Raw genomic sequence first — 24,495 nt, forward strand, 5'->3', positions numbered from 1 at the left:
AGAATCCCATGAACAGCATCATGGAGACCAAAAGTTTGAAGAATGAAGCCTATGGGGAACATTTTTTTTTTTTTATCCAAACCACCATGTAGAGGAATTCTGATTCAGAACATGGCTACTCTGGCAAGATATCATATCCAACAACTTAAAGGGTATGTATGATCTGGCTAGAATACAGACATATCTTTAATCCCAGGAGCCAGGGGCAAGCAGATCTCTGTTCAAGGGCAGACTTGTCTAGAGCAAGTTTTGGGTAAAGAAAAGCTTAGGTCCAGGCATGGTGGTACAAGCCTTTAATCCCAGCACTCAGGAGACATAGGCATGCAGATCTCTGAGTTCTAGTCAATTCTGTTCAGTAAGTTTGCTTGAGTCAATGAGTGGAGAGGCAGTGCAGTGGAGGTGAGCTCCCGGCAGTTCATTTCATGGAATTCAGAGGCAGTTTATCAGGAGGGTTTCACAGAGAGAGGTTGAAGAAAAAACAAGCTCCACACTAGTAAAGACAGAATGAGCCAGATAATGAGGGAGGAGCCAGGAGATTAGAACTGATTGCTAGAGTTATTTTGAGGACAGGAAAAACAATTCAGTAGAAGCTGAGAGAAGCCAGTTTGAATCAGTCAGCTTAGAGAGGAGTTTGAGCCAGAGCAGCTGAGTTGAACCAGCCAGCCAGAGTTCAGAAAGAACTAAAAAAGGAGAGCTTATTTGGCAGTAAGTCTCAGAGGCTGAAAACATTCTATGCCTAGATAAGACTGTACATAGGCTAGAAGCTTCCGGTACTAGGCCTCCATTAGCAGAAGGAAACAGTAAGCCTTGGAATGACAATTAGACTGGGGAGTAAAACTTAAACACCACCACAGTGAGTTCTAGGTAAAATAAGAAAGCTGAACCAGCACATGCCTCTGGCTCACACAGGTCTACACTAGCTAGACTTCTGACGGGACTATAAGAACATATATTTTATGACATTCTTGACATTTGTTAATATTGTAGTTCTAAAAAAATTCAAAGCTGCATGGTAACTAAACGATATGGTGGACAGAAATTTCTATAGTACTCAGAAATATTCTACTTGCTAAAATGGGAGCAGAAATGTAACAAAAAAATAGGTTAATAGCTTTCAACAGTGATGGATCAAAATAATGAAATTCAATGCTGTAAAAATTGCCATTATGTTGACAGTACAGCATGTATATGATTATATCATAATTATCTACAGCTAAATTAAAAAGGGGAAACACAATTATATGCATGCTTTTATTATAACTATAAAGAAATAATCATACCAAAATAGACTGGAAAGAAATATACTAAAGTTGTAACCATGGTTTTATCAGAATAAAATATGTGAAAAGGGACCTTTTTTTGTGGGGGGGGCGAGGTTTCTGTCTCTGGGTTACAGGCTCACACCTGTAATCCCAGCCCAGGGAAGTCTGGGAAGCAAGGTTTGCTCCAGGTTCAAGGCTAGCCTGGGCTACAGAGTGAGACCCTGTGTTCAAAAACATTTTTTCTGTAGTAGATGCCTATTCGTTTAAAAATAAAAAAATCATAAACATCCTTTAAAAGCAGAACATGTACAGACAGCAATAAGAACATACATTATTTGACTTGCCTGCTGTAAGGCCATTTTTCCTGTTGCCAAGTGAATTGTTTACTGGTAGTAGATATAAAAACGTACTGAGCACCTTTAAACTGAGTGTCCCATGTCATGTCAAGAGGGAGAGGGGTCATTGGTAAGCTGATTTTCTTGCAGAGTCTTGGATGAGCAAAGACAACAGGGCACGGATGGAGAAGGAAAATGGGATTTGAGCAGCCTCCTGAGCTGCAAGTAGCTGTGCTGAGCTGCAGACCTGTCCATTGAGGGCTCAATGTCTACAGGGCTCTATGAATAAAACAGCACTGCCTGTCCCCTGTGATGGTACACAAGGGTGCCCTGGACTCCCACAAACAGTACATTTTAAAAGGCTGTTTGAACACCATCCCTCCCGTCCTTTCATTGTATGCCCCATGCTGCCCAGGCCACCCATCTGTACAGTACAGTCCCTTTACTTTGGCTTTGCTTTCTTGCGTACAATCACTATCTAAGAATATTCAGTAGCAGATCCCAGAAATAATCAGTCCCTGACATTTAAATTGTACCCCACCTCATGCAGTATGAGATTTCACATCACTCCATTCTCTCCCAGTAAGTACGTGAGCCATCCTTTGTCCAGGGTGTCTACCCTGTGTATGTTATCCACCCACTAGTGACTTCGCTACCTCAGATATATGATCCATTGTGGCAATATTTCAGAGCTAGTGTTGCCACTTTTCTGCTTTAGAAAAGGCCTCAAAGTGCAAGGACGGTAATCACAGGAACTCTCATTCCTCAGACAGAGCCCATAGGGTGCATGTATAGCACGGCCTGTTGCTTCAGGCATCCTTGAAGGGTCTTGAAGCATCCCTGCAGATAAGGGAGTTGGCTAGTCCATAAATTTTTAAAGCTTAACGTGTGCTTGGAAATAGACGAGCTGTGGAAGCTTGAGTGAGATATCCCCACGGTCTCAGGCATTTGAATACTTGGTCCACAGCTGTTGGGGTTGTTGGGTGCAGCTTGGGAGGTGTGGCATGGTTGGAGGGATGTAGGATTTTTGAGTCTAAAGACTCACATCATCCCCAGTTGTCTCTGTGTCTGCGCTTGAGGTTCACACAGTGAGCCCCGAGCTTCTGCTGTCAGGGGCTGTCTCCTGCTGCTCTGTCCCACCATCGTGGATTCTAACCCTCGGGGGCCTGGACCCATAAGCCCCAACAAAACCTTTCTTTTTATAAGTTGCCTTGGCCATGGAGTTTTATTACAACAATAGAAAAATGACTAATATAGAAGTTGGTACCAGGAGTGGGATATTGTGGTGACAGACCTGGTCATGCTGTTTCATAGAGAAATGTAGAAAACTTCGAAACTGTGGATTAGAAAAGTAGTTGACCATGGTAAGCAGAGCTTAATGGGCCATCCTGGTAGGAGCTTAGAAGACAGTAGTGCTGAGAGCCATGCGGACTGTAAAGGCCAAGCTCTAGGGGCTCAAAGGGGAACAATATTAGCAGCTGGGCCAGAGATCTTTCTTGTGCTATTTGAGCAAAGTACACAGCTGTCTGGTCTTATCCTAAGAATTTGCCTGAGTAATGCACTAATTTCTTTGGCGGAAGAGATATCAAGATAACCTACTATTGATTCTGTCACATAATCACTCCTATGCAGATTCACAATGAAAAAGAGCAAGTCGGGCAAAAAGAAAAGCAATATATACAATTTAATAAGGAAAAGAACACCAGCAATCTTAGTTTTTTGAGACAGGGTCTCTCACTGAACCTGGAGCTCATGGGTTGGGCTGGGCTGGATGGCCATGCGGCTCTAGGGAGTCACCAACCTCTGCATCCCCAGCGCTGGGGTTACAGATGTGCACCACCACACCTGACCCTTATACGGATCCTGATTATCTGAACTCGGGCCTTGTGATTGCAAGATAAGCATTTTACTGCCTGAGCATTTTCCTGGAGTTAGAAAGATGCTCTGACAGTAGGGAAGCAGAAGACAGGGGAGACAGAGAGAGAGAGGTAGGGCTAACTCTCACATGCCTGGTTTGCATGGAAAGCAGTGAACAGAGTCAGGGAGTTCAAGTGCTCCAATCACTGTCCTCTTAATGAGTCCTGATATCTGACAGAGTGAATCTTCTTACCTTACTCCTCAGAGTTTTCTTTGCTATTCTGGCCCTTTCATATTCACAATTTACTTTAATATCAGCTTGTCAAGTTCCATAAAAATATCCTCCTAAGATTTCAAGTACGTTGAACTTAGAGGTTAATTTTAAAGTTTTTGGCATGTTAATAATATTGAGTCTTTCTATCAGTGAAGTAGAATTATCACTTTCAATTTGTGCAAATTTTCTTGGATATTCTTTGACACCATGATACAATTTCTGCATAAGCTGTCGTGGGTTTTGTTTTTTGTTTTTGTTTTGTTTTGTTTTGTTTTGTTTTGCTTTGTTTTGTTTTGTTTTGTTTTGTTTCTGAGTCAGGGTTTCTCTGCGTAGCCTTACACTTGCTTTGTAGACCAGGTTGGCCTCAAAGTCAGAGATCCACCGAGCTCTGCCTCCCTGAGTGCTAGGATTACAGGCGTGTGCCATGGTGCCTGGCTTGCTGGTGTGTTTTTAATTTGACACGGTTTCATGTGCCCTGATTTGTGTTAGTCTTATAAATACCATGTTCTCCTGTTACATGTTCTCACTGCTTCCTACCACAGTAAAAAGAAAAGGAAGCCTCCTGCACTTTAATAGACTTTCTTTGTACTCAGAGAACCCGAAGGAATTTCTTGCTCCTTCTACTTGTTTGTCTCCAGGTTCTCTTTGGTTCTCCAAGATGAGAGTTTCATGTCCTCTCACCTGCTGGTGCCTTTGTACAGCGCTGAGTAAATAGAGGGATATAAGATGATCTCCCATCCCTATCCAAGAAGCTATCCCCAACTGACAATTTCTTGCAAAGGGAAAATTAGCTGTTTCCAGTGGAGTCTCACTGGGTATATAAATCACACTCAAGGGCAGGCCCCGTGGCCAGCAGTAGACGGCCAACACAAAACGAACTCAATGGTGTCTTTGCAGAGTTTTTTTTTTTTTTTTTTTTTCCCTTGTATTGCTTTATTTGGGCAATTTTATCTTACTGGCATTTTGCTTATATATTATGATTTCTGATAGTTGTTTTTATGGTGTGTGTGTGTGTGTGTTCCACATGCACTTGAGAACTACAAACATTTCTGTCCTAGTTTCCTTGTTGTTGCTGTGATAAAAACACCCTGACCAAAAGCAGCTTAGGGGAGGGAAGGGTTTAATTCAGCTTATACTTTCAGACCACACCCATCACTGAGAGAAGTCAATACAAGGACTTAAGCAGGAGCTTGAAGCAGAAACCACAAAGGAATGCTACTTGCTGCTCAATCGCAGACTCGCTTCCCCAGCTTCACTAGAGAACCCAGGGCCTCTTGCCCAGAGAGGGACATCACCCACAGAGAACAGAGTCTCCTACATCAATTACCAGTCAAGGCAATCCTTCACAGACATGCCCACAGGCCAATGCTAACTGGGTAATCCTTCAGCGAACCCTTCTCAGGTGACTCTATGCTATTTCAAGTTGGCAGCTAAAAGCCAACTAGGAAATTCTATGGCTTGGGTACAGTGTTTTCCAGACATTTATGTACAAGCTTAGGACATCGTCACTTAAATCATCTGGGCCCATTCAACATTCTGGCAGATTAAGCTATCCAAAATATCCTTTATATCTCATACACTCTTTTGTTCTGTTAGTTTTTGTGTAAGTGTAGGCTGTGTTGTTAGCATCTCTGAGTTCCTTGCTGCTTCATCTTATTGGCATCGCATCTTTGTTTACCATCTCTATTAAATGCTATTAAAAGACTTCTTCTTAAAAATTACTCTTACTAATAATAATGCCCTCTGGGTTATCTTTGTATATAGCTGCCATATCTTTTCCTATTCTTTATTTTTAATTCTTCCATATGTCTTTGTTTTATATATGCATCTTGTAAGCAACGTGTAACAGTACTTGAAAACTTGCTATCTTTTATTAGTGGTGTTAATATATTTACTCTTGTTATTTATATATTTTAAATTATTTATGGAGCCTGGTTTTCTGCCTATGAACCTTTCTTATTTTCTGAGACAGTATTCTACTTTGGGTTATTTTTTTATTATTATTATTTATGTTCATTCCTCTCGCCTTGCTGATTTGAAGGCAAAAAACAGAGAAGTACCTCAAACACACACACTTCATTCACAGATTTTCCTAAACACATCTGGCATAACTCAGTGTCCCATCTCCTCCTGCAGTCAAATGCCTCCACACCCAGCGATCTTCATCTTATTGCCATAGTCAACCCAACACACACACACACACACACACACATACACTCCAGACACCCCCACCCACAGTGAGAGCTACCTCTCCCATCACCCTCAGACTCAGAGTATCACAACACTGTCACCCTGCTCTGGTCACCACCGAACACAGGCATCCCTTCAGTGGCCATTTGGGAGCCAAAACTTCTCAAAGCCTAATGTTTCTCAACTCACTCCCTCTGTGTTGTCACAGGCAGGGTCTCTGTTACCCTGAGGCAGAAAAGAATGATAGTGATGAATGGGGACGTCTTGAAGTCTCCATTTGTCATCTAGAAGACAAGTGAAATTAACAATGATAACCAAGTGATGGCCGTTGTTAGAGTGACACAAGGTGCTCTGAAACCCATTCTCTCATCTCCTCCTTCCTCATGCTGTGACCTTAGCACTAACACCAGCCAGGAAATGAAATCATTCCTACAGTCAGACAGCCTGGTGCCCTTTCCTTTATATGACAGGAAGAGAAGGGAGGGGAGGGGAGGGGAGGGGCGGGGAGTGAAGGGAGGAGAGGAGGGGAGGAAAAGGAGTAATAAAGGAAGGAAGGAATTGGTCCCCATCAGTCAGCTATGATCTTGGAGCCACACATTGCACCAGCCTTTTTGAGATCATGGATTCCCCCCACCCCCAAACCCCATGAGAAGACACTACATTACTTGAAGGAGGAGGAGGTGGAAGTTCAGATTGCTAAAGTCACTTGTCCAAGGACAGAAGCAAGGCAGGCTGGGATTCAAGCCAAGCTTGCATGGGATGAAAAGCTGCGGTTCCTTCTCCCGCAGCCACCCAGGACATGACCTCAGACACTGGACTGGAAAGCTAAGCACCCTTCCAGGGAGCTAGACATGGCTTCTGTGCTGCTCTTCCATGCAGAGGGCTCAGCATCGATAAACACAGCCTATGGATCCTGGAAGAGTTTAAAGGGCACTCTGCTGGGATTGCGACATGAATCCCGCCCCCCGCCCTTGGGAGACATAAACAATATCCATTCCCTCCTCACATGGTCCTAGCAGCAAGCTAAACTGCAACTGCACCCTGGGGATCGATGAGTTCATTGGGCTTCCTTATAGAAACACTGGTGAGGGCGTCACTAGCTGAAAAGTCTCCCCCCAATATATAGGATGCCTTCCCCACAGCCACTCTAATAAACCCCTTCACCAGTTATAGACTCTTAACACCTGGAGGAGGGCTGCCTGCCTTTACAGCAGAACTACATACAGATGGCTGGGAGGGATGGTGGGGATCTTGGGCAAAGGTCCAATGGCCCTTCCCAGCCTCTCCTTCTCTGGGGAGGGGGTGTTGAACATCAGTCAATGGGCCCAATCCTGATGGACTTTTTTCAAGCAGGAACAGCTGATGTGATGAAGATGGTGGCTGCTCAGAGGACAATATTATCCAACGGAATTGCATCTTCAGTGGCAATCAGTGACAGCAGACCTGAAGAATACACTGTATGTAGCACATCTCCAAGGCTCGTCTCACTAGTTGCCTGTCCTCTTAAAAGGGATGAAGTGATACCCAAATGAGATCTCCCACCAGGTCACTTCAGGGATACTCAAGACCGGCCACAGAGGGCAGTGCGGACCTTTGCTCTGAAGAGGAGTAGGCAGGGACAGGGACAACAGCAACTCTGTGGGCCCTGGTGACTGAAGCTGGTCAAGCCACTGCTGACCCAAAGAAGGAGAGGACAGTAAAGGAAGAGTTTGAAGATGGGCTTCGACCCTCATGGAATATGAGTGTGTGATAAAAATGTTTTCCACAATGACTTCAGTTTTACACGTTGCGTTAAAAGACTCAGCAAGACGCCCTACTTACCACGACTCTTACTTGAAACTACAAAATTTAAAAACACTTTTTGCTAATTAGAGATGCCATACAGAGAGTAGGAGCTGATTGATATTTTTAATATTTGATGATGACTAATTGCTTTCTGTCCACATCTGTTCCTGATGCCACTTGAACCTGATAAAGCATTCTCTTCAGGTCCCTCCTAATGGAATATGTGCCCAGATGTGCACATGTCTTTACTACCCAGCCTCAGTGTCCAGATTAAGCACTTCTGGGTTCTTACCACTGCCATGTTCCAGCCCTTCCTAGCATTGCTCTCTTAAGTCTCTATTTACCAAAAAGGTTCACAAACCAGAGCCTCAGGGCTGGAAGGACTCTGCCTCTAATCCAGCTCAGATGCCTTGTGAATGCTCAAAACTCCTTATGCGTACTGGCAATCAGCTGTCCAGTAGAAGCTAAGAAGAAGCCCAATTCTCCCTGGTGGAGCTAACAACAGCTGGAAAGCTTTTCCTCCACCAAACCAAAGAGCGGACTGCCCCTCTAATCCTCTCCTTTGAGGCCACAAAGACCAAAGTTAGCCTCTCCTCCCCGTGACAACCTGATGACTTGCTGACCATGTGACGACAGCTCTGAGAGCTTAATGGAGGTCCCCTATGGCATGCTGATTACAAGTCCTCACACCTGCTCCTCACTAGACATCTTTGGGTCCAGGGCCATCTGCTTTCTTCAAGATGTTCCCAAGGAGTCTGTGGCCTTATAAAGGACAGAGGAACCACAGATGCTTCCCCAGGGATGGTGTGAGGAGGTCCTGCATGCCTCTGAACAGAATGTCCCCCCGCACACGGAAGCCTGGCTCTGCACCAGACAGAACACTAAGAGCCAGTGGCTTCAAGCTGTGCCAGAGGACAGCAAAGGATTTGACAAACACAGCCTCTCAACTCCAGGGATGCAAATGGCTCCAGAGGATGTGACGCTGGCTGAGAGAGAGTACAGGGTGCCAATAGAACCTGAGTTTGCTCAGCAGCTGGTCAGGGCCAAAGATGAGCCCAGAGAAACCAGAGCTTGCGGTTCAATGTGGCAAAGAGCATCCTTTACTCTTCTGCTCCCCAGATGTATCTGTCACGGGCTCTGCACTCTGCAAGGTACTAACAAGTTGGTTCTCCCTTTGAGAGGGGATAGGAGAGCTATGGAATGTCAATGAACAAATGCCTATGACATTTGCAATGGATGCCAGATAGCACAGAGAGATGCACTCAGTCCCAACTCTCTCTGAGAGTGCAGGGCATATGGAGGTGGCAAAGAGGCCCCAGATGGAGACATTCTCCAGAAAGCCTCCTGAAGCCATCTGCAGCCACTGCGTGCCCCTCTGCTTAGCTTTCTTGAAAAGCAGTAAAATGGCAGAAGACAACTTGGGTCAGCATAAATGGCTCTCTTTCTCTCGGAAGAAAGAGGACAGATGGCAGGGTCAGTGAAAAGCCACTCCTTGTAGTGCACAGGTGGCGAGATGGAGGCAGGAACAAGACAGCTGACAGGCTGAGTGTTTGCATGAGGCTGAGCAGTGTCAGCGTAAGCCCTTGTGACCTGGTCAGGCACCATTTTGTTCTAGAAAGATGGCAAAAGAAACATCAGAAGTGATGGGTCCCTGCAGCTAGCTTAGTTCAGGCTCCACAAGCAGCCACAGAACTTAGTGTTGCAGTGTGGTCTTACCTCTGAGTCACCCTACACCCTCTGCACCACGTGTCAAGTAGCCATTTAAATGTAATTTCTTCTTAATGACTTTTCCTAGGTCTTAATATTTTCTATACTGGAAATATTCTTCTTACAGCATTGTTTGGTATTCAGGAAGTGGTCAATAAATATTTGTTAAATTCAGTAAAGCTGCAGGACATAAAAGCAGGATACAAAAACCAGAGGTGTTTTGATACACTGTGGGTAACCTAGATTTGAAACCATCCCACTCAACAAGAGCCACAAAAATAGCTAGGGATAAATTTAACCAAGAAACTGAACTATACAATGAAAAATATAAAGTGCTGAGGAATAAAATTGAAATAGACACCAAAAAGCAAAAAGATAGTCCATGCTCACATATTGGGAGAACTGATACTGTTAAAATGTTCAAACTACCCAAAGGGACTGACAAATTCAATGTAATTCCAACAAGACACCAATGGCACTCTCCACTAAAGTAGACAACAACCCTAAAATCATATCATACCAAAACCAAGCAAAACCCACTGTCAAAGCCAACTAAACAACAAGATAAACAAGATAAAAGTTACAAGCACCATAATGCCAAACTTCAAAATGCACTAAAAACAACACTAACCCGAACAGCATGACCCTACTATACAGCTAACACATAGGCTGATGGAACCAAACAACCCCAAGATAACTCCACACAATAACAGCCAACTGAGTTTTTAACAAAGACACCAAGTGTCTTTGTTGAAGTGAAGACAGGACAACCTGTCAATAAATAATGAAGAGAAAGTGGATAGCCATGAAAGTTGCCCCCTAAAGGAAAATCCACTCACAGAAGATGGACTAGGGATAAATCCAAAACTGAAAACCACAATACGGGGAAGCCTCAGGACGTTGGCATGAGCAGCCAGTTTTTAAATAAGACCTCCAATGCATAAACAGAAGCAGAAAGAGACAAATGGGGTCATATCAAATTTATCTGCTTCTGAAGAGCAATGGTGTGAAGAGAGCCTGCACAATGGTATAAATGTTTGCAAACTATTCCTCATCTGATAAGGAATTAACAATCAGAATAAATATGGCGCTCAAATGGCTCAACAGTGATAACGATGATGATGATAATGATATGATGGTAATGATGATGGTGGCGGTGATGATGGTGGTGATGACTTTTAAATGGGCAAATTATCTGAGTGGACATTTCTCAAAAGAAGACACAGAAGGCCAATAAGTATATGAAAACATGCTATTAGGAAAAATGCAAATCAAACCCACAATGAGATACCATCTTACTGTAGCTTAAATGCTAAGATCAAGAAGACAAAAGCATATTGATGGCAATGTCGAGAACAGCAGCCTTGCGTACACTGGTAAGAATGTAGCTGCACAGATGGTTGAGCGAGTGAAAGAGCTTGCTGCACAACCATGAGGACCTAGGTTCAGGTCCCAGCACACACACCTGTAACCTCAGCACTAGGTGCTGGAGTTAGGAGGATCACCCAATCCTGCCAGCCACGAGTACAGCTGAAAAATGGAGAGCTCCGGGTTCAGTGGGAAAAACTGCAAAGGAAATAGGGGTGGGTGGGGAGAGAGAGAGAGAGAGGAGGAAAGGGGGAGCGAGAGAGAGAGAGAGAGAGGAGTGAGAGGAGGGAGAGAGGAGGAGAGAGAGAGAGAGAGAGAGAGAGAGAGAGAGAGAGAGAGAGAGAGAGAGAGAGAGAGAAGACCAAGTGTCCTTGGCTGGCTGCTGCACACTTGTACCCTTGCATAACTCCCAATTTATACCCCCAACAAACACAGCATATGAGTTATCCCAACCATCACAGGACAAACCATGACAATTCCTCAATAATCCAGCAATTCTGCTACTGGGTATTATCCAAAGGAAATGGGATTAATGTGCTGATGAGATGTCAGTGTTCCTGTATTCACTGGAGTACTGCTTAAGGCAATCAAGAAATGGAATCAATCCATGTCCATGACGCCTCATTGAATAAAGAAAATGCATTGTATATAGCCTAAACAGAGTACTACTTAGCTATTGAAATCTGAGGACTGGAGAAATAGCTCAAAGGTTCAGAGCCCTGGTTCAGTTCCCAGCACCCACATGGCAGCTCACAACTGTCAGTAACTCCAGTTCCACAGGATCTGATACCCTCTCTCACCCCCTTTGGTATCAAGCATGCTCATGATGCATAGACACACAAGCAGGCAAAACATCCATATACACAAAATAAATAAAATTAAAATTAACAGAGAATGAAATTCTGTAATTTACAACAACAGACAAGAGCATACATTACATGAAATAGGGCAGTGTGCTGTAAATTATATTGTCCACTGTCACACGTTGTTTGCACTAGTTGAAAGTGGACTTTGGGAATAAGGATGACCTCTTGGCTCTGACTAGACCATGTTTTATCCAAGACTCCCTATCTTGGAACAACCTGGCTCCTGGTCCCACAGCAGGGAAGAAGCAGAACAGCAAGCAGATAAGGATATTAAAACACTGCATCCTTGATCTCTAAGTGGAAAAATAGCAGAAATAGCAGGATATAAATGCTCTCTGCAGGAATTAGCATAATGCCAGGCATTCTTAATTAATGTGTGTGTGTGTGTGTGTGTGTGTGTGTGTGTGTGTGTGTTCGTATGTGTGCAGTGCCCATGTATGCATGTGCATGGACACTGTAGAACAACGTTGGGTGTCACACCTTGGGCACTGTCCAACTCTGTATTTTGAGACAGGGTCTCTCATTAGCCTGAAGCTCAACAATCAGGCTTAGGCTTGCTAAGCATGGAGCCGCAGGGACCCACCCATCTCCACCTCCCTAGACCTTGGCTTATATGTGTGTGGCACCACACACAGTGCTCTTTCCACAGGTGCTGGGAATCAAACTCAGGGCCTCATACTTGCAAAGCAAGCACTTAACTAACTGAGCTACCTCTCTAGCCCCATCCTACATTTATTAATCTTTTTTAAAAAACTATTTTTTATTAATTTACCTTTTAAAAATAAAAAATGAATTATGGTATACAACGTGTTGGCTCATGTATCCACCATGGAGTAATTAAGTCAAGCTAATTAACATATCAACTCATGTATTCGTTGTTTTCAGGCAGTTTACCCCACGTAATACTCACTCTCTAACAATATTTTGTATCTGACATATCAATTACAGTAATCTTTTGTATGAAAGCTCTCCAAGATGTGACTATTTTTTTTGTCAGAGTGACAGACACACACACACACACACACACACACAGAGTGACTAGTGTCTCTCCACCTTCCTTTTGAATCCCAAGCCTCAGGCTCTGCCATCCACTATTCCATTCTCCACCTCTGTGAGACTGTCCTTTCTAGAGTCCTCACGTGTGGCGATGCTGGCACCATCCTCTCTGCCTGGTGTGCCAACTGAGCATAATGCCCTTCAGGCTTCTTTGTGTGGCACTGGTGACAGATCTTCCTTCAGTATTACTGCTAAGTCCAGTTGCATTTTCCTTACCTGTTTACCCACTGGCAGATTTCCAGGTCGTTGCCTACCTTGGCTTGTGTGGAAAATACAAATAGTAAAGAGTGTTAGTAGAGATGTGGGCAAATGGTACTTGTGCTTGACTGGAATGTGGGAAGTGGCAGTAGTTCTGGAAGATAGAAAGGCGGTGGCCAGAAAACTTCAGAGAACCCCCAGAAGAGTACACTGACCTGGGTACAGTCACCAGACGAACAGAAATCAAGGATTCAAGGAGGTATGTACACTTGTGTTCACCTCAACATTGTTGAAAACAGCAAAAGGCAGACGCCACCCATCTGCCTGTGGATGGCTAAATGAGTAAGTAGGCTTCGGTCCATACGTACAGTCAGATATTACTCAGCCATAGAAAGGGAGAGATGGATGGACTGTGAGACGTTCTGTGATGACACCAGTTACAACTGGGTATTGCTTGATGCCACACCTAGATTCCTAGAACAGTCAGGCCGATGAATACAGAAGGCATGATGGGAGTTATCGGGGGTGAGGGAAAGTGGGTGGAGAGAACTTCAGCCTAGGGATGTGGGATGGTGAGGATTCATAACTAGTGAATGCCAACACTAAACTGAATGCTTAAAACCATTAAAAACAGTAACTTTTGTATGTATTACTTTACCAAACAACTGCATTAAAACATACAAGTGATCTTACCTCATGTTGCTCTTAGAAAACACAAACCAAATTCATGCTGAGTTTTATAAGTAACAAATTTGTAAACATGGCTTCTATTACATTTGTTTATTTATGTATATGAGTATACATGGAAGTGGTCACAGCTATGCCACAACATACATGTGGAGGTCAGAGGACAATTTGTGGGAGTCACTTCTCTCTTTTCACCATGTGGGCCCTAGGCTTAGCAGCAAGTGCCTTTACCCACTGTGCCATCTTGCCAGCCCTTATTTTTCTTTGATCTAGCTGAGTTCCAATGCATGCTGCTTTACTATACCTTGTACATATTTTCATGTGTTTTACAATCAATCCTGAGAGAAATAGCTGAGGAGAATGAGAGCAAGATGAAGAACAAAATATTTTATATAATAATATACTTGTGTAATAATGCACTTGACCCACGGTACTCAGGTTTTCTTCAGGCATGTTAGCTGGGGCTTCAGGGTTCAGCTCAGTGGTAGTAAGCTCACCAGGCTTGTACAAAGCCCTGCATTTACTCCTCAGTACTCAAAAATAAACTGCTAGCTCGAGTCACTGAGGCCGAATAATCAGTTCAGTTTTTGCAGTTGTCTACATCTGTTTACAGTCTGTGAGTGCAGAGAGAAACAATAGAAACACAAGTGCTCCCCGAGCCTGGATTTTTGTGTTGTTTTGTTGGGTTTTGGTTGGGGGGGGGGCGGGCTTTTTTTGCATGCTTTCTCAGAAACTTGAGAAATGTCTGCCATGTTTGTAAAATAAATTAATCCTTTCCTATTAAAAAATAATGTAAAAGAACCAGCCTGTTGGGTGGAGATTAGGAGAAGATGGAGATGACAGCATTCATAACCAGCTGGGTCCACAGCTGAGACCAAGAGCGCTCTGCGGGGCACGGAAGGACGCCCAGGCTGGGTGGGAGGGCTTTGCAGAAAGTTCCGCCCTGGGACCTGGGTGATGAGAAGTCAGTTCTCAGAACACAAGGCTGTCACTTTCAGTCCTTGAGACAAAGGTCTTGTCTGACATTGAAGGAGGGATGCAAGAACCAACGGAGCTGAATGGAGCTGAGGTCTCTGTGCAGAGCCTTGGCCGTGGTTTACCTGGACAGGTCGGGCTAGCCGAGCAGCCCCTCTAGTGAGCCTCTGAGCAGTGCTGTGGTGATCTCATGGCCCCTGTGGTCCCTGTGGCCCCTGTGACATTCTCTACAACAGTCTGACCCAAGTCCCATGCTGCTCTTGTCCTCTTCTTCATCCCATAGACTGCATATAAAAGGGACAAAAAAAAAAAAAAATGGGGACAAAACACTCATCCAGCAGCACCCTAGGTTCCCAACGGGAGTCCCCAGATCTTCCTGGACATCCCCCCAGATAGTCTATTGGGAAGGGTTATTTTGGGCTCTTTGGCGGGGGCTGGTTCCAGAGAGGGTTTCTCTGTGTGTAGGTCTGACTGCCCCAGAACTTGCTCTATAGACCAGGATAGCCTCAAACTCACAGAGATACACCTGCCTCTGCCTCTGTCTCTGCCCTCCAAGTGCTGGGATTAAAGGTGTGTGCAACCACCACCTGAATACCCTTGGGCTCCTCTACACATTGCAAATGACTAAGGTTGGTAGAAAACTGTTGTCTAAACCAATAGAGTTGCTGTGGTAACCGTCATCTTACTCCTGCCCAGAACCATCCCACCTGAACTCCACTTACACCCTACCAGGATGCCCCTATAGCCCATTGGTCTATGGTAACTATGAAGCCAGCCCATCCCAACATCTTTAAATTATACACACAAAAAAATTTTGTAACCTGATTGTATGGTTCTTATACATGAACTCTGTAGGTGACAACATGGCATCACAATGTCAAAAAGGTGAAAATTTCCGCAATAAATCATGACTCCCTCCCCCCACTGCAAAAAGCTCCCTGCTCTCTTGAAACAAGGGCTGCACTGCTCCCGTCACACCACAGACCCAGGTTCAGAGGCTTCCGTGCCCCATCCCTCTGTCATCAGGCCTGTCTGCATCCAGGAATGAAATGGAAGTCAAGATCATCAACACATGAAAAAGATACAAAAAACAAACTTGCCTTAAAGTTGGATAAAGTTGGAAGAGTGTTTGTCTAGCAAGAGGAAAGTCCTGGGCTCCACCTTCAGTACTAAATAAAGCAGATGTGGTGGTGCAGGCCTAGAATCCTGGCACCAAGGAGCTGGGAGTAGAGGGACCATGAGTTCAAAGTCATCCTTGGCTCCTAGCCACTTAACGAGTTCAAAGCCAATCTAGTATATAAGAGACCCTGTCTTTTAAAAAAAAAAAAAGTCTCCAATGACTAAAGACTGCCCTTTAAGATACATCAGATGACCTAGAGCAATGGTTCTATGGGTTGCACCCCATTTGGGGGGATCAAATGACTCTTTCATGGAGGTTGCATATCAGATATTTATGTTACAATTCATGACAGCAAAACCACAGTTACGAAACAGCAATGGAATAATTTTATGACTGGAGGTCACCACAACACAAGGAACTGTATTAAAGGGCCACAGCATTAGGAAGGTTGAGAACCACTGAGCGAGGGAGAGGCGCCGTCTCTAATTACCCATTGCTTCTCCATGTTGGAAGCTTGCTCCGGTTCTCAGCCTGCTGTCCCATCAGTCTTGTGGGCATAGATGGGCTGCTTAATTACCAACAGTTCCAATCATTCTCCTCAGCCTTTCCCCTGGAATGTGTGGCTGTCACTCTTCTACTCCCAGACCCGGTTTCAATAGTTTTCATTCAAGGTTTAGAGAGAAACCCGCCACACCGGGATTTGATTATTTACCAACATAATGTTGGCTGCAAGCCAGCGAGACACCAATACATTTTCCTTTGAAGGCTGACATATTGCCTGCTGTTTCTAAGTCTGTTTTCTCAGCTGGCCAACAAACAACCAGGACTGTTTAAAGAAGAAAAAAAAAGCGCACAATTCAAGGTGTGTGTATGTGTGTGCATTGGGGTGTATTCTTGTGATAAATTCCTCATAGAGACACTGGTCTCATTCTCCCAAGGTGACAAAGGTGCCCCCAGGAGTGAGGCACATCCCTGGGCCTCTGACAGTTGCTGGTCCCTATACCCCTGTCATCAGTTTTTCTGTATATTACTCTGGGAAAGGCCTGCAGAGGTCTGGCCCTGGTGTCAAGGGTAGCAGATGGCAGGGGTATCAGCATGTCTCCAAGTGTCTTAGACAGGCATGTGTTCTCCTTGTTGAAGGGCCCCCAAGACAACCTGACATAGATCACAGACCTCTCAGAGGCTGGCCGTCCCAAAAAGCTAGTCAGGCTACCAGAAACCTAAGGGACAGTAAGGGACAGCAGTTGCTGTCACTTTTTAACCATCCACATTAAATGAGAAGATAAGAGAGTTTTTAATATGACACAATTTCTTAAGAATAGGTTTAGGGACAGATGTGGTGGCGCACGCCTTTAATCCCAGCACTCAGGAGGCAGAGGCAGGTGGATCTCCGAGTCTGTGGCCAGCCTAGACTACGGATCGAGTTCTAGGACAGCTAGGACCACACAGAAAAGCCCTGTCATGCATAAGTTCAGAGCCTCAACGCTCCCATTTAAAACAAACAAGCAAACATTTAGGTATGGTGGAGCATGCCTGTAACCACAGACTAAGGAGAGTAAGAGATAGGCAGGTCCCAGAGCTCACCAGCCAGTCAGCCTAGCTAACTGTTGAGCTTCAGGTTCTGCAAGAGACCATGCCTTAAAAGACGAGGTTGAGAGCAACAGGGGAAGGCACCTGACACAAGCCCCTAGCATCCAAGTTTACCTAGCACATGTATACACACACAAATAAAGAAAAACAAACAAACAAATGAAGGAAATCGTTTTAGTCACTTGGAGCCACAGTAAACTCTCACTAATTGGAAGGAAGGGATCTTGAAAGTCTGTTTAACCTCTGCCTGCCTTTGTGGGTTGGAAATGTATGACTTAAATCCATGCAGTAATGGAGTGTTCATTTCCTCACACACTGACAAGTTGTAGTCAGTTCCCCAACTCCCACCGAAGGGCCTTGCAGCAGGTTTTAGAAGTGCAAACTGGGGCTGGACAGATAGCTCAGGGGTTAAGAGCACTGACTGCTGTTCCAAAGGTCCTGAGTTCAATTCACAGCAACCGCATGGTGGCTCATAACCATCTATAATGAGATCTGGTGCCCTCTTCTGGCCGGTAACTGTATGTGCAGACAGAACATTGTACGCATAATAAATAAATTTAAAAAAAAAAAAAAAAAAAAAAAAAAAAAAAAGAAGTGCAAACTGATTTTTAACGTAAAGTCATTAAGGAAGAAGGGCAGATCATCGGAACTGAGGAAAATCTTCCAGGTCAGCTCAGGCAGAGCAGCTGAGACACTGATGGCATGACAGCATCCGCTTGCTTGCAACCTTTTTAAACTATTGCACTACCCAAGGACAATACAAGCAGTAAACATCGAACCCCTACTCTGATCTACCCAATGGACAGGACATTCTCCACAGTTATGTGGAGAGCGAGGACTGACTCTGACATGAACTCTGGTGCCCCATATTTGACCACCTCCCCTTGGTGAGGAGGCCTGGTGGCACTCAGAGAAAGAATAAGCAGGCTAACAAGATGAGACTTGATAGCCTATGACCATATGGCGGGGAGGAGATCCCCCTCTGTCATAGACCTAGGGGAGGGGAATAGCGTGAAAGCAGGAGGGAGGGAGTGATGGGATAACAATTGAGTTGTAATCTGAATAAATAAATTTTTTAAAACCTCAGTTCATATACCTTAGTTTATTATTTTTCAATGCCTACCTTATTCAATGTTTATTTAAAAGTTATATTCCAGTTACCTGAACCCCTATAAGCTTAGACCTTATTTTAACATTATTTATGCTCTTTTCTTTTACAAATTTTAAGCTGAGACAGGAGTCTCATTCTCTCACTGCACAGCCCAGGTTAGCACGGAACTTGTGATCATGCTGTCTCAAGCCCCTATATGCTGGCATCACAGGTGTGCACCCATGTCAAGCTTAAACAATTGTTTTCAGGAACAATCTTTCAACTTGGGAGCATCAGAGTTTAGGTGACAAATACATGAAATTATATGTATGAATGCATGCCTGTGTGTGAGCATGTATATGCGTGCATGTGCAGGTCCATGTGGAGGCCAGAAGAGGGGGTCAGATCCCCTTAGAGCTGCAACTACAAGTGGTTGTGAACTGCCTGCCATGAGTGCTGGGAACCAAACTCGGTCCTCTGCAAGACAGCTATGCTCTTAATCACTAAGCAATCTCTCTAGCACCTAGAGTTTTATGTAACTTGTCTTTCAATTCTAGCTTGTGGCTAGAGTCTCTTGCCCTCCCTTCACTGTCTACCTTTCTCCACTAATAAGCTTTTATTTTATTTGCTCTGATAGAGCTTCCTGTCTGTGAAGTGTTTTCCACAAAAGGAGCAGTTGTTCTGAGCTGACCACACTCCCCCAACCCCAGGAGACTACAGCCTGATAATCTGCTGGACAGAGTGGCCCATAGCCACCAGCTGTCATTTTCGTTAAAATATTGGGAGTAGAGAAAAAACCTTCCTGAGACTGACATGGAGGGCTGGCACAGAGATGCTCTCACAGGAGAGAAAGTAGGCTCCCAGCTTGGCTAAATCTCCAAATTCTTCAATGTCTCTACCCACGTCATGGGACCACTGTACTGACTACAGGGGGGATAGACATAAGGCACTCTCATATACAACAGACAAAGGCATTATGTAACTGCTAAACGATCGGTTTCACTTTTTTCAGAATGTAAGCTCTCTCTAACCTTAAAGTGAGCATCAGAAGCAAGACTGAGGAGCACCGAGGACCAGGGCCTGTGGCTTCCCAGTTAACACCGGCCCAGTTGATGAAGGGAGAGGGAGCAGATCTGCAGGGGAGGTGGGATTCACTGATGGACTACAAAAGGCAGAATAAAAAACTGTCTTGAGTTAAAAATAATTTGCAAGACTGAATGCCGGCAACTGTTTAAGGAGCCATCTCTGATCACCGGGTGCAACACACGTCTGTATTTTTCCCTCCAGAGTGGGCCTTGATCCTTCCAAGCCACTCTAAAAGCCTCCCCGCAGCTCAGCAGTCACCAGCAGAGTGGATCAAACCATAAAGCTGCCCTGTCGACAGCATTCCACTCAGCATGTTCAAATCCTCAGGCACTAGATGAAGTTACAGTGGTGACACTATTTTGGCATCATGTATTGAGACCTCCAAGGCTGAAGGAGGAGTTTGGACAGGTAAAAAGTACCACTGTTGCTCTGGGTAACTGACAGGCAGGCAGATGCAGCCAGGGATGTCTACATTATTTGCTACTAAAATCGAAAGGGGGAGGGAGCTGGAGGAGACGTCGCCCGAACAGCATTTTCCCGGCAAAAGCTGCATCTCAAGAGTCCTTCAGAGCACTCTGGGAATGTGCAGGAGTTTACAAATCAATTTACTAAATTGGCTTGGCTGGAAATCATGCCTTTGTGTGTGGATGTGGCTGAAAGGCGCTTTCTTAATCTATCGGGCCCTAGTGGGGCTCCTTCAAGCTGAGCAGAGAAAGGTGACAGGAAAAGGATGTCAGGTCCAACCAGGTCCACTCCAGTTCAAACCTTACCTCCAAAGGCCCAGCAGCCCTTGGGTAAGTCACATGACCTCTCCAAGCCAACTGCCTAGCTAGCCCACTGGCCTCTTGAAACGCTGGCAGGATAAGTGGTCTGTATATTTCAAAGTCAAGTGCTGTCTTAATCTGACCTTTTCAGCACAGCTATAAGCAACCCGGGATGACAGGAGCCCTCCCCACACCAACCATTCTCTCATCTCCCAATGGCGAGGTGGACAAGAGACATAAAAGGAGCAGAGCTCTGGAAACCTCACTGTGCAATGACTGCATATGCTTTACCAAATTGGGAACTTCATTTAGGCAGCAGAGAAAGCCACGCCGCACTTCTAAAGACAGAATTTTCAGGTGTCAGGCATAGTCTCTTTTTGGTTCTGTACCATTTTGCCCTTTTGATATTGCAAACTTGAAGAATTCTGCAAGTGGCCCATCTCCTTTAGTTTGTTCAGTGGTTTTTTTTTTTTTTAAATAGTGCCTCAAACGCATAGCAATCCTTCTGCCTGTAACACTGATCCAAGTACTAGGATCCTAGGCATTGCTACCAAACTTAGCTCTGAACCATCTTTTTTTACACCTCACCTATTTGCCAATCAGCCAATCGCAGTGCACTTTCCAGGCTCACTCTGACACATGAGCCTGAGGTCTTGAGCAGGGAGGAGACAGAGCAAAGGGTCCAGACCTAGAAAGGCCCGAGGAAAGCTAGGGCCTGGAGAGGGTAGTAGTGTCTTGCCCTAAGTCAAAGCGTGAAGACCTTTGGTGAGGTTTCAGTAAGCTTCTGAACACCAACACGGAATGGGAAAAAGGAATCTCAACCCAGAGTTGCATGCCCCGATGTTTCCAACTCTGGTATCAACATGTGCTAGTTCCCACTACATTGCTAGGACAGGCCTGTGTCATTTGTCACTCTCAATAAGGTATATAATAGTCATACTGTGTCAAACATGCCTGAGAAAATAGGTTACTGTCCATGAGTTGAGCCCATGATGTCTCAGCCCATCACCTGAGCCCTGTGGTAAAGATCAGCATCATAGCATGGAAGCCATGGTACAGCGAAGCTGCTAATCTCTTAGTGGCTGGTAAGCAGAGAGGGAGGAGGACAGGCTGAGATCCCATTAGCTGCTTCAGGGGCATGCTCCCAGTTACTTCCTCCCACTCTGCCCCACCCCCATGCTCCCTCTCCCTACAGTGCCACCAACTGAGCTTCTGGGGACATTCCAGGCTCAAACTATAACAATACAGACTTATTCTCCATCACAGTTGTCTGAGAAACTGAAACAGAAAATCTCAAGGATGATTTGTACATTAATGAATAGGATAATTTGCTGTGATGAAACTGCTAGGGTAGGAAGGTGAATATGACTAAATCAGATATCCCAGTGGGCATTTTAGACTCTAAGATACAGAGCACCCATTGTTACATGATGCCTCTTTGGAAACAGAAGTACGCACAGTGATTTTTTTTTTTTTTTTTTTAGACAGATTCTCTCTGTGTAGCCCTGGCTGTCCTGGACTCTCTTTGTAGACCACGCTGTCCTCAAACTCATAGCTATCCTGCTGCCTCTGCCTCCAGAGTGCTGGGATTAAGGTGTGCACCACCACGCCTGGCAAGCACAGTGATTTTTTAACCACAGATGGCTACATTTTAAAAGGTGATAGCCCACTAAAGCAAGATTGGCTTTTAGGAAGCACTGAGTCGCTACTGCAAAATTCTCCAACAGCCCCTGCTCTGGTTTAGTTATGATTCTACATCTGGGACAAAGAGAATGTTCTATCTTGAAAGCGCTCCCATAGAGGCTGAGGTGACGTGAGGCTGACTTCTAAGTCAAGCACGCTTCAACGCTTGAAAGCAGCCTTGTGCCCTTTCAGGGACTACTAGGAAAATACACATCCCTCCAGATGGCTCCTGGAGGAGGTGCCAAGTCAGGTGATATAAACATTTCTAGAGTGACAGAGAGCCAGATCCTATCCATAAAGTGAAGGAAACAAATGGGAGAGACAGCTGGACCTCCAGTTGAATTTCTGGAGCTCGAGGCAGGAGTGGCGGTACATGTCTTTAATCCCAGCACTCGGGAGGCAGATGCATGCAGAGCTCTGTGAGTTTGAGGCCAGCCTGGTCTTCAAAAGAGTCAGGACAGCCAGGGATACACAGAGAAACCCTGTCTCAAAAAAACAAAAAGAAAAAAAAATTCTGGAGATCAGAGGTGGCCATGCCTGAGAGGACCTTAGGGCACTGCTGGAGAGAAAAGGCCAGAGATAGAAGTGAGGAAGGGCAAGAAGGAGCTAATGAGGAGGGAAGGAGGAGGGAGGGACAGAGGGACAGAGGGAGGGAAGGAGGGAGGGACAGGCAAAGAGCTGCCAGAAGCAGGGACATTTGGAAGGTAGGGTGGGAGACAGAAGCTATGAAGGTGGGAAACATAAACAAAAAAGACTTCTGCACCAAATGGTTTGGAATTAGCCAAAAAATTCAGCTCAACTTCACAACTCTAATTTTTAGGTATGTAATCAAGGACTGGACTCGTCTCTACTTGAAATATTTTTAATTAATGCTTTCTACCAATGAACGTGCTCAATTCATGGAGAAGAAAGAGGAAAGAGACCATCCAGTTGGGAGGGGATGGTACAATAACTCTAAACAACTTGACAAAGTTATGTATCTATGTGAAAAGGAGAGAAAAGCTCAAAGCCTAAATTAATTAGGTTAATTCACAGTGTGGACAAAAGAAATATCAAAATTACAGTGTGATATCTGGGCTGTCAAAGTTAGACAAGAAAACATACTGGATTTTATAAAGTAAGTATTCCTGGGCCCAGAAATTACTAAGAACTCCAGAGTTTTCTTGGCTGTAACGACTTGTAAATATCTAGAAGAGCCCAGATTTTGAAGCCCTGAGGACACTTACTACAGCTAAGAAAGTTGGCAGGAAGCTTTGCACAGTATTTGGGTTTTCTTTCTGAGTTGATATCTTACCAAATACAGCCATCTGTGTTCCCTCTGGGAAAGGTTCAACCGTTCTGTTGCCACTGACATGGTGTTTGGCTGAAAAAAGAAAGAAAGAAATGTGAGTTTAAGTGTAAAGTTTGACATGCATACTAACACATGTCATTAAATGTGTCAGAGAGCCCGTTTCTCATCAGGAGTTAGGAACACACCAAAGCTTATGCTCTTAAGAGACTTTCACTTACCTGTTTTTTTTATAAATTTGTGTGTGTGTGTGTGTGTGTGTGTGCGCGCTCATGCACATATGCACTCGTGCATGTGGGGTTGAGGAAGCAGACGTGCATATGTGTGAATATACATGCAGAGGCCAGAAGTTATCCTTGGATGTCATTGCTCAGGTGTGATGCACTTTGGTTTGTTTGGGTTTTGATGTTGGTTGGTTGTTGGTTGTTTGAGGCAGGGTCTCTCAATGGCCTAGAGCTCGCCGATTTGGCAAGGTTGGCCAAGGAGCCTAAGAAATCACACCCATCTCTGCCTCCGCAGCACAGGGATTAAAAGCATATGCCATTGCATCCAGATTTTTACATGGGTTCTAGGAACAAGCTCAGGCCCGCATGCTGGCAGAGGAAGCACCTTACTGAGTGAGCCACTTCCTTAGCCTTTTACTTAAGCTCCAATCTCAATGGCAGGCCATGTTGTTTTGTAAATGAACACGTCAGGGTCCAAGTTCTTATAGCCCTGGACAACTGAAAAATGCCGGGCCACTGATCAGAGTGTCCCTACTGAAGCTGACACATCCAGAACACAAGGGAATCCCTGAAATCCAGGTTGAGTAGGGTTGAATCCCCCCAGTGACACCCAACAGTCACTGGCTTGATGAAGTTGGTATTTAAGGAAGGAGTGAAGCAGCAAGCCATGGCATTGCACTGGGACTCAAGCGCTACCTCAGGGACAACTGCCTTGGAGGCCAATGGAGATCCAGTGCTTCTCAGCACCCCTGAAGTCTCACCACCAGTGCAAAGGAAGGGCTCACAGAGATGTAATGAGCCTCCTGGTTAGGGCTTCCAGAACACACTTCTTCTCAAGAGGCCCTGACAGAGAACTCTGGTGAATGCTCCATCTGAGAATATATGATAACGTCCTTGGCAATGTTCAAGTATTCACACAGAAAACACATAGAGGAGCCTCTAAATCATGACACTTGGCATCCTTGTGACTTAAGGGTCGCAGTAGGTTTACTAAGCCCAGGCAAAAGGCAACAAGGATATATAACCTGAGTGAGTGCCAGAGGATCTGAGTCGCAGAGCCATCTGGTCCAGGTGTGATGAGGTATGCCAC

General features: G+C 44.9%; 1 protein-coding gene across 5 annotated transcripts in view; it reads right to left on the bottom strand.

The window, feature by feature from the left end:
- The window catches only part of Msra (methionine sulfoxide reductase A), a 320,628-nt gene that overhangs the window by 167,371 nt on the left and 128,762 nt on the right, over positions 1 to 24,495 (bottom strand). For 4 of the 5 annotated variants that reach the window (XM_051160697.1, XM_051160696.1, XM_051160701.1 and 1 more), the window contains exon 2: positions 23,188 to 23,256. The exons of the other annotated variant lie outside the window; for it this stretch is intronic. In XM_051160697.1, the coding sequence (XP_051016654.1) occupies positions 23,188 to 23,256 (69 nt within the window). The remainder of the gene's footprint in view (positions 1 to 23,187; positions 23,257 to 24,495) is intronic. 5 annotated transcript variants of the gene reach the window in all.

The sequence above is a fragment of the Acomys russatus genome, chromosome 18, assembly GCF_903995435.1.
Source record: "Acomys russatus chromosome 18, mAcoRus1.1, whole genome shotgun sequence".
Taxonomy (NCBI): Eukaryota; Metazoa; Chordata; class Mammalia; order Rodentia; family Muridae; genus Acomys; species Acomys russatus.